The sequence below is a fragment of the Sminthopsis crassicaudata genome, chromosome 6 (assembly GCF_048593235.1).
Source record: "Sminthopsis crassicaudata isolate SCR6 chromosome 6, ASM4859323v1, whole genome shotgun sequence".
NCBI classification, from domain to species: domain Eukaryota; kingdom Metazoa; phylum Chordata; class Mammalia; order Dasyuromorphia; family Dasyuridae; genus Sminthopsis; species Sminthopsis crassicaudata.
In genome coordinates, this window is record NC_133622.1 from 162276010 (window position 1) to 162285915 (window position 9906).

Sequence of the window (9906 nt, forward strand, 5' to 3'; positions counted from 1 at the left end):
TCATTTTTTCAAGTCTAGATAATCAAAACCCCCCAATAAATGCAGCCCTGGTTTGTAGCAATTGCTTTTTTCTGAGATTGAAATGCCCACAATGAAAATTTAATAATCAGCTCTTTCAATTGGGTACAAATTGGCTCTAGCATAATCTTGCCAGGAAGATAAACTGTCCAATGCTTGTTATAAACCCATCTTTCAATATGTTTCCTTTTGTTTCATTTCTGCCTAGGATTAGCAGAGTAGAGGAGTCAGCTCTGAGAGCCCTTCGAGAGAAGCTATTTGCTCATTCCTCTTCACTCCTCGCTGCATTTAAGAGCTATGATCTTAATGGAAGTAGTGAGTGAACCTGAAAGCAGTAAAACTGTGAAATCAATCGATCTGTCTATCTACCTACCTACCTACCTATCATCTCTCTATCTACTATATCTCTATCTACCATATCTCTTTCTATCTATGTAGTTATCATATCATATCTCTATCATTTCTCTCTCCCCTTTTTTTGTCTCTCTCTCTCTCTCTCTCTCTCTCTCTCTCTCTCTCTCTCTCTCTCTCTCTCTCTCTCTCTCTCTCTCTCTCTCTCTCTCTCTCTCTTTCCCCCTTCTCTCTATCTCTCTGACTGTGTCTGTCTGTCTTTCTTCTTCCTTTTTGTCTTTCTCTTCCTCTCTGTCTTTATCTCTCTTTTTCTCTCTCTCCTCCCTTTTCCTCCCCCGCCCCCTCTCTTATCTATCTATATCTATCCATCTTGGGATGTCAGAGTTAGCAGAATGTAAACATGAAGTTCTCTTAAGACTGAGGAGGGCTGGACCCAGGGTCAGTGGGCATTGAGGGACAAGGAAATTGTTTCCTGGGACCCCCGTTTGCTATCCTTCTCCTTTTTCTCCATTTAAAATCCCCACTTAAACCACAATGGAAATGGGACCAAGTAAAAGGTATAGACTCAATAGGAGTGCTGAGTCAAGTGGCATGAATTCAAAATTAGAGCATCTCAGTTGGGACCTTAGGCAAGTCACTTTCTGAGCTTCAGTTTCGTCATCTGTAAACTGAAAGGACTGGACTTGATGACCTCCAAAGACCTTGCCAGGCTTAGATCTGTGAGTCTCGGATCCTCAATCCATCATTTAAAGTCCCTCTAGTCTGACTTCAGCTTATCTTTCCAGGCTTATTACTATGTAGTGCTATTATGTTACTATATTATATAATCAACTTACCTGTTGACATCTTGTATTTCTCTCTCCCCACCTCCCAGGTCCTATGCTCCTTACCCATGTAGACCATGAGAAAATTATTCAATTTTTGAGCCCCAGCTTCCTTATTTCTAACATAGGGATAATTGAGACTCTGACTTACTTAAGTGGACAGTAAGACACCCCCCACCCCACCCCCACCCATTAGGCACGATCCTGGCTTAGCTGCCAGCCATGCAAGAGATGACAATGTGAGGGAGGTGGAATGAATGGTTTTAAGTCTTTAAAGTACTTTTTAAGCCCTAATTCTATAATTCTAAATGATCAGGGGATAAGAGATGAGATGAGATTCAAAGCCAGGACCTGGAACTCTATTCACTATACCAAAAATTTTCACAGATAAGTCCATATATATCTAGAGACTCTCAGAGACCCTTTCAAGGGGACCCAGGAGGTCAAAACTATTTTCATAACCTTAAGCTATTTTAATTTCTAATATGGTTAAATATGTATATGTATATATATTTAATTCTTAGGGGGTCTTCAGTAATATTTAGAGTGTAAATACTACAACCCCCTTCCCCCGGAAATATGCTTGTTTGTGATACAAGAAGGCAGGGACTACATGTGTTCACCAAAAAGGCTTTTATATGAAAGCACTATGCTCAAGCCTCGGTCTCTCTGTCCATACAGATTTCATCACTTTGAACGACTGGTCAGTTGCCATGGAGTCTGTGCTGCACCTGGGCTTGCCCTGGAGGATGCTCAGGCCACAGCTGGTGACTCACACTACTAATAACATGTTAGAATACAAGTCCTGGCTGAATGATTTAGCAAAGGAGCAAGTGAGCCATGAGGTAAGATTTTTTAACTCCCTCCTCCTCACCATTTTAAGTGCTGTCTTCCCCCATTAGCTTCTTGAGGGCAGGCGCTCTCTTGCTTGTTTATCTCCAGTGTTTAATACAGTGTCTAGCGCAAAGTAAGCACTTAATGGATGCCATATTTATATTTATAATCTATCTTTGTCTATTATCTATCTATCCATCATCTTTTTTCTAGCTAGCTTCTTTATCATATCATATCTATCATTTATATATTGTGGAATATTGTAGTTAGCAAAATCCCAGACTATTTCTTCCCAAACCTTTCCCTCTTCCCACTTTTCTTATTACTACTGAGGGCACCATCATCTTCCCAAGCAAACTATAATCTTGTTCTCTCTCTCTCTCACTCCTCCTAAATACTAACCAATCAATACACACTTATTAAGCTTCTACTAAGTGCCAGACACTGTACTAAGCTCTTAAAGATACAAAAAGAGGCCAAAAAAGTCCCTGTCTAATTGGGGGCACAATGTGCAAATGTATATATACAAGTTAAATAGGAAATAATTAGCAGAGGGAAAGTACTGGAAATGTGAGGATTGAGGAAGGATTTCTTCCTTCACAACACCTCCCTTGTATATCTCCTCTCTACTCATACACAGCTGCCACTCTGATGCAGCCCCTCATCACCTCTCACCCTGGCTGTTGCAATAGCTTCCCAATTGGTCTCCTTACCTCAAGTTGCCTTCTCCTCCATTTTTCCTCCATTTAGCCAGCAAAGTGATTTTCCTAAATGCAGGTCTGAGCAGGTTACTCAAAAAACTCCAATGAGTCCCTGTTACCTGTGTGACAACTCAAAACCCATCTTCTACTGGAAACCTTTTCCAGTCTTTTCTCCTCCCACTAGTACTTTTTTTTTTATGAGATTATCTCCTTTTTTAAAAACGTATTTATCTTGTATGTGGGTTTTCAAAAACAGATTAAGGTAGCATCCATTAGGAATAGCTTATTTATTTGTATATTATCTCACCACATTAGACTGTAAGCTTCTGAGAATAGGGCCTATGTATTTAGCCTTTCTTTAAACTCTCAAATTCTAAGCACAAAACCTGCTATATAATTAAAATTTTGATAAATAATCCCTTGTTACAAAGAATAAAAAGAAAAGGAGTGAGAGAATACTTTAGCAAAATTAAATAATTAAGAAACTAAGTGTAACAGTATATCCTGTGATCTACATACATAGTACCCACCAGTCTCTGCAAAGGAGAGAAGTGAGATGTACCCATATATTTAGAACAAAATAAATACATATATCTTGCATTAAATTATTTGTGGAAATAAAGCAGTAGTGAGGAGAATACAGGATTTTATTTTTCCTTCAAAAAAAGAAAATTATCATGGACACTGATTTCCAGGCTCTCTTTCTTTTTTAAAATAGATTTTTACTTTTGGCTTTGACATCCACTAGATTTTTTCCCATGTCCTTTCTCCTTCCCCTCCCAGAATGTCATCCCTTAAACAAAGAATTTTTTTTCATTTTGAAATCTTACAATCGCTATGGTAATATTATAATTTATAAAAATTCAAGATACTCCTTAAGATTAGATCCAAAGGAAAGTGATTTGTGTCTTGCAGAACATTCAGTCCAGCTTGCTGGAAGTGCTCTACAGAAACCGTTCCAACCTGGAGACCATATTTCGAATCATAGACAGTGATCATTCAGGTAAAACATAATTTATTCAAGGTACTTATGGAAAATAATCTGCATTTTATAGGTTCTCAATCATTGGTATCAAAATCAAATAGAAATGGATATGTGTGGACAGGGGCCTGGGGAAAGAGGCTCTTCCTCTAGAATGCTTAGATGGTTGAAGTCTTCAAAAACAGATTAAGGTAGCATCTATTAGGGATAGCTTATTATGATCCTAACTGAAACTTCTTAAAGTTGTTATAATCCTGGGTTGATATAGACTGATACAGAAGAAGTATATTCATTTGTAGTATCCCAAGGGAATGGTCAGCTAGAAAGAATCTGAATTTCTCCCCTTTTAATGTTGAAAATTAGAAGCATACAAATTAATACAACATGAGGTAATCTTCTCTGATTTTATATTGGCAAAAAAGGAGAAAACTAATAGTTGAAGGGATTTTAAGAAAACAGAAAACTAATTAGATATCAATTCAAATATTAATTTGATCAATTTAAATCAGATACCAAGTTGATACAAATTTACTTACAAATATACACAGCATCATTGGAAAGAATTAGTGTGTGTGTGTGTGTGTGTGTGTGTGTGTGTGTGTGTGTGTCCACACATGGAGGGATGTATTGGAGCCAGTTTAAACTGACTGGTGAGAGCTGATTATTACAGTTTCACTGTGAGCATTCACACCTTAGCAATCAGCCAACACTACACACTGAAGTTTGATTTATTGTATTCATTTTTTCAGATTTAAGAAAGTGGTGGAGAAAATGTAAATAATACAGATTGCACTTCAAAAGGTGTCATGTATATAATTTTTAGAGAATCAGCTAAATACAACATGCACACACATATGCACACATGTCAAAGGTGAACATACCTAATCAGGGCACACAGGTGGAGGGATGCACTTGTAGGAAGTATAAGTGATAAGAACACCTATATGACACTGTCAATCCCTGATGTTTCCTTGTGATGTCATTAGGCCACTGTTGTAGACCTGCTTCCCCATGGTCTCACAGACCCCATCATTTCTTAGAGAACAGGTGTAGTCACTGCCAGATGTTCCTCTGCTGCACATTGACCAGCTCTGACTCTACCAAAATACTTCAAACAGGAGACAGGGTTGTTGTCTTTTTTAGGGCCCATCAGTTGTTTTTTTTGCTGATGTTGGGTTCTTTGTTGGGTTTTATTTTTAGCAAAACTTCTCTCTTAGTAAAAGTGCATGAACACCGCCATCCCTTCTTCCTCACTGGATTCTCCTGTTTCGTTTATTCTTCGTCTTGGACAGTAAGATGTGTCTTTCTTCCACAGGGCTCATTTCATTCGATGAATTCAGACAGATTTGGAAGCTCTTCAGTTCTCACATGAACATCGACATTACTGATGAAAGCATCTGTGACCTGGCTCGGAGCATTGACTTCAACAAAGATGGAAACATAGACATCAATGAGTTCCTTGAGGCTTTCCGCCTGGTTGAACAGTCATACTTAGAGGACAAAGACTCAGAACTGAAGAGTTCAGAGATGAATGAGAGCACTTGTAGTGGTCAGGGAGTCCACTGACCATGGAATCCACCACTTAAAGTGCCTTATAGGATTAGCCAGCCTACTGGCACATCTCTACTGATAGACTACGTACCTCCAACTTCCCGCTACCTACATTCTCAGCATCACTTTAAGAAAAAGCTCCAGGGTTTGTTGGAAAATTTGAAGAGCAAATAGATAAGGAAAAAGTTTGGAATTGAAAGAAAGTTTTATATGTATTCCTTATTACATTGGCAGCTGCTTCTACTAGGAGGTTGATTTTTAAAAAGGAGAGTAACATTATCAATCCATACAAAAATAAATTTTTTCATTCTGATGTATTTCTCCAGATGGAAGACTATTACCTGGTCTCATTCCTTTCTTCTTATATAAGAGTGGGGAATATCTGGCCAATGGGCTATATAAATCCTACAAAATCATTGGTCTGACCCTGTCCAGGCAACTACAGATGAGCTGAAGGCTAGGTACAACTTCCCACTGTTTTAGTTTTAAAAATGATAATTTTGTATGGCCTGTGAATGATGTTCTAAATATCCAAATGGACCCTGGCAGAAAAAGTTCCCCATCCTTGTTCTTATCAAACGAAATAATATTTGTAAAGTGTTTAACCCAATGCCTGGCACATTACAAGTGCTTAATAAACGTTTGATCCCTTACCTCCTACCCTTCCTTGGGAGAAAATATTTTTTCTGCTTTTAAAAAGAGGAGGGGGCAGAGCCAAGATGGCAGAGAAAGGTCTTTTGCACTTGAATCAGAGTGGGATAGAGTCCTGCCTCAGCAAGATAAGAACAAGCCATAGAAGTCACTGAATCTGCAGCAGCAGCTACTACTTCAAAGGTCTCAGTCCATAGATGGTAAAGATGTTGAACAGATGGTCAGAAGAAGATTAAAGGAGATCTCTTTGATAGCACGGAGGCAAGACTGTTGCTTTTCCCACCCTTGGATCCCTGGGTGGCAGTCCCAGGGCAAGGAGGAATACTAGCACACCAGAACTTGCTGGTCACAGTGGAGCAGGAACCCCGCTAATAGGTCTAGAGCAGAAAAGAACGTTTGTGGTCCCTCTCAGACTGGAGCACATGTCAGGACAGTAGTAAATGCATCTCTCCTGAGATCATAACTCCTTGGAACTAAAAATTTACAGGTTCATAGAAGTATGTCTGAAAACAGCTACATGAAACTCCTGAAGCTTGGAATAGTGCACCCTTCACCCTGGAAGCAAAGCCTTCTTTATCAAAGAATTAAAAGTTAAGAAATAGATTAGGAAAATGACCAAACAATAGAAAACAAAATTGGCCACAGAAAATGTCTATGGTGACAAGGAAGATCAAAACATATATACACAGAAGAAGATAACAAAGTCAAAGCTCTAACATCCAACGCCTTCAAAAAATATTAATTGATCTCAGGCCATGGAAGAGCTCAAAAACAATTTTGAAAATCAAGTAAGAAAGGTACAGGAAAAATTGGACAGAGAAATGAGAATGATGCAAGAAAATCATTTTTAAAAGAGTCAACAGATTGATAAAGGAGACACAAAAATACTGAAAAAAAACCAGACTAAGCCAAATGGTAAAAGAGTTACAAAAAGTCAATGGGAAAAATAGTCTTAAAAAGCAGAATTGGCCAAATGGAAAAAGAAGCACAAAAAAATCACTAAAGAAAAAATTCCTTAAAAAGTAGAATTGGCCAAATGGAAAAGGAACTCATTAAAGAAAATAATTTCTTAAAGTTAGAATTGATCAAATGAACCTAATGATTGTATGAGAAATCATGAAACAAAACAAAACCAAAACCAAAAGAATGAAACAACTGACCCAGAAAATAGATCCAGGAGACAGAATTTAAAAATTATTGAACTACCTGAAAGCCATGATCAAAAAAAGAGCCTAGATATTATATTTCAAGAAATTATCAAGGAAAATTGCCCTGATATTCTAGAACCAGAGGACAAAATAAAAATGGAAAGAATCCATTAATCCCCTGAAAGAGGTCCCAAAATGAAAACTCCCAGGAATATTATAACCAAATCCCAGAATTCCCAGTCAAGAAGAAAACATTGCAAGCAGTCAGAAAAAAACAAATCGAGTATAATGAATGCACAAATCAGGATAACACAAGATTAGGAGCTTCTACATTAAGGACAGGAGGGCTTGGAATAGTATATTCAGGAGGGCAAAGGAACTAGGATTGCTACCAAGAATCATCTACAGAACAAAGTTCAATATAATATTTTAATGGGAAAAATGGAAATTCAGTGAAATAGAAGACTTTTCAGGCATTCTTGATGAAAAGACCAGAGGTGAATAGAAAATGTGACTTTTAAGTACAAGACTCAAGAAAACTATTAAAAGGTAAACAGGAAAGGGAAATCATAAAAAAAGCGTAGTAAAGTTAAACTCTTTATATTCTTAGATGGGAAGATAATACTTGTAACTTATGAGAACTTTCTCATTATTAGGGCAATAAAGAGTATGTTTAGACAAAAGGCAAAAGTCTAAGTTGAGTAGGGAATGATATCTAAAAAATAAAATTAAGGAATGAGAGAGAAGTATACTGGGAGAAAAGGAAAGGGAGAGGTAGAACAGGGTAAATTATCTCACATAAAAGAGGCAAGGAAAAGCTTTTACAGTGGAAGGAAAGAGGAGGGAGGTGAGGAGTAAGTGAATCTTACTGAGATCAGAATTGTCTCAAAAAAGAAATAACATATATGCTCAATTAAATATAGAAATTTATCTTACCTTACAAGAAAGTAGAAGGGGAAAGAAATAAGAGAAGGGGGGAATAATAAATGGAAGGGCAAATTGGAGGAGGGGGTAGCTAGAAACAAAACATTTTTGAGGAGGGACAGAGTGAAAGATGAATGATAATGGAATAAACTTGGACAGGGGAAGAATAGAATGAATGTAAATACAGTTAATGATAACAACTGTGAAAAAAATTTTTGAAGCAAATTTCTCTAATAAAGGCTTTATCTCTCAAACTGAATCAATTTGTAAAAATAAAAGCCATTCCCCATGATCAAATGATAAATGATCACAAGATGTGAACAGTTTTCAGATGAAGTAATCAAAGTGCTCTCTGTATCGCTCTCTCTTTCTCTGTATATATAAATTCTATTTCACTATTGACTGAAGAAATGCAAATTAAACCAATTCTGAAGTGCTACTTCATATAGGATTTAGTACAGAAAAGAAAAATGACAAATGTTGGAGGTGATGTGGGAAAAATAAGACATTAATGCTGTTAGTGGAATTGTGAGCTGATTTAACCATTCTGTAGTGCAATTTGGAATTATGCCCAAAGAGTTCTAAAACTGTGCATACCCTTTGAGGAAACAATACCATTAGTAGGTCTGTATCCCCCAAAGAGATTAAAAAAACAAAAAGAAAAAAAACTTACACATACAAAAATATTTATAACAATTCTCTTCTAGTGGCAAAGAATTGGAAGTCGAGAGGATGCCTATCAACTAACGAATAGCTGAAAAAGTTATATTATGTGATTACAATGGAACTGTATTGTGGTATAAGAAATATTGAGCAGAATGCTCTCAGAAAAAGCTAGAAAGATCTCCAAGAGATAATACAAAGTGAAAAGTACTGTGTGCAAAGTAACAACAATATTGTAAGATAATCAATTGTGAATGACTTAGCTGTTCTCAGCAATACAATGATCCAAGAAACTCTGAAAGACTTATAATGAAAAATGCTATCAGTCCCTGGAGAGAGAACTGATGGTGTCTGAATACAGATTAAAACACTTTTTAACTTTGTTTTTTCTTGAATTATATTGTTGTTGTTGTTGTTGTTGTTGTTATTGGTCTATGTTTTCTTTCACTACTTGACTAACATGGAAATGTTTTGCATGATAACATATGTATCACTGAATTGCTTGTCTTCTCAAAGGTGGGGTAGGGAGGGAGGAAGGGAGAGAATTTGGTACTCAAAGTTTTAAAAACTAATGTTTAAAATGATTTTTATGTGCTACTAGGGAAAATAAAATACTAAGTAAATTCAATAGAGGTATATGTAAACAAAAAAGGAAATTACAAAATAAAACTTCTTTTGCAAATCATTAATCAATCATTACTTGTCCTTCAGTTATTATTTCCAGGATACACTGATACTGCATACATTATCAGAGTGTTTTTAATAGATAAAAATAATTAATTAACCAGCCATACATCTTTCTCTTATACTATTTGTCACAACTAAAACACACTTTCCTTCCCAACTTCATCCCCACTTCCCACTCCCCAACTCAACCTGACATAATCTTCATTTCTTAGGGCCCAGTTCCAATTCCCCCTCCTACATGAAGTTTTTCCCCATCTCTCCATCAGTTCTGATCCTCTCCCACTTAGACTCTGCATAGCATTGATTCTATAAGGACAAGGAGGAAGAGGAGTTAGTTTTGGTGTTACTCCAGTACACAAACATTTTTCTCAAGCTGCTGGCTATGGTAGAATATTATCCAGTTGTAAGTAATGCAAGATGAGGATTTCTAACTTTTTTGTGTGTGTCTTGGAACACTTTGAGAGTGGGGAATTTTTTTCCTTAGTTTTTTTTTTCTTAATTTTTAAATTAAAGCTTTTTATTTTATGTATATATAGATAGATAGATAGATAGATAGATAGATAGATATAGAT

The 9906-nt window shown here is 36.6% G+C and overlaps 1 protein-coding gene across 1 annotated transcript in view; it reads left to right on the top strand.

The window, feature by feature from the left end:
* Nucleotides 1–9275, top strand: part of PPEF2 (protein phosphatase with EF-hand domain 2) — a 35200-nt gene extending 25925 nt beyond the window's left edge. The window contains exons 13-16 of the mRNA XM_074274207.1: nucleotides 227–333; nucleotides 1875–2038; nucleotides 3644–3731; nucleotides 5026–9275. Coding sequence (XP_074130308.1) covers nucleotides 227–333; nucleotides 1875–2038; nucleotides 3644–3731; nucleotides 5026–5276 — 610 coding nt within the window. The 3' untranslated portion in view covers nucleotides 5277–9275. The remainder of the gene's footprint in view (nucleotides 1–226; nucleotides 334–1874; nucleotides 2039–3643; nucleotides 3732–5025) is intronic.
* The last annotated feature ends 631 nt before the right edge of the window (nucleotides 9276–9906 follow it).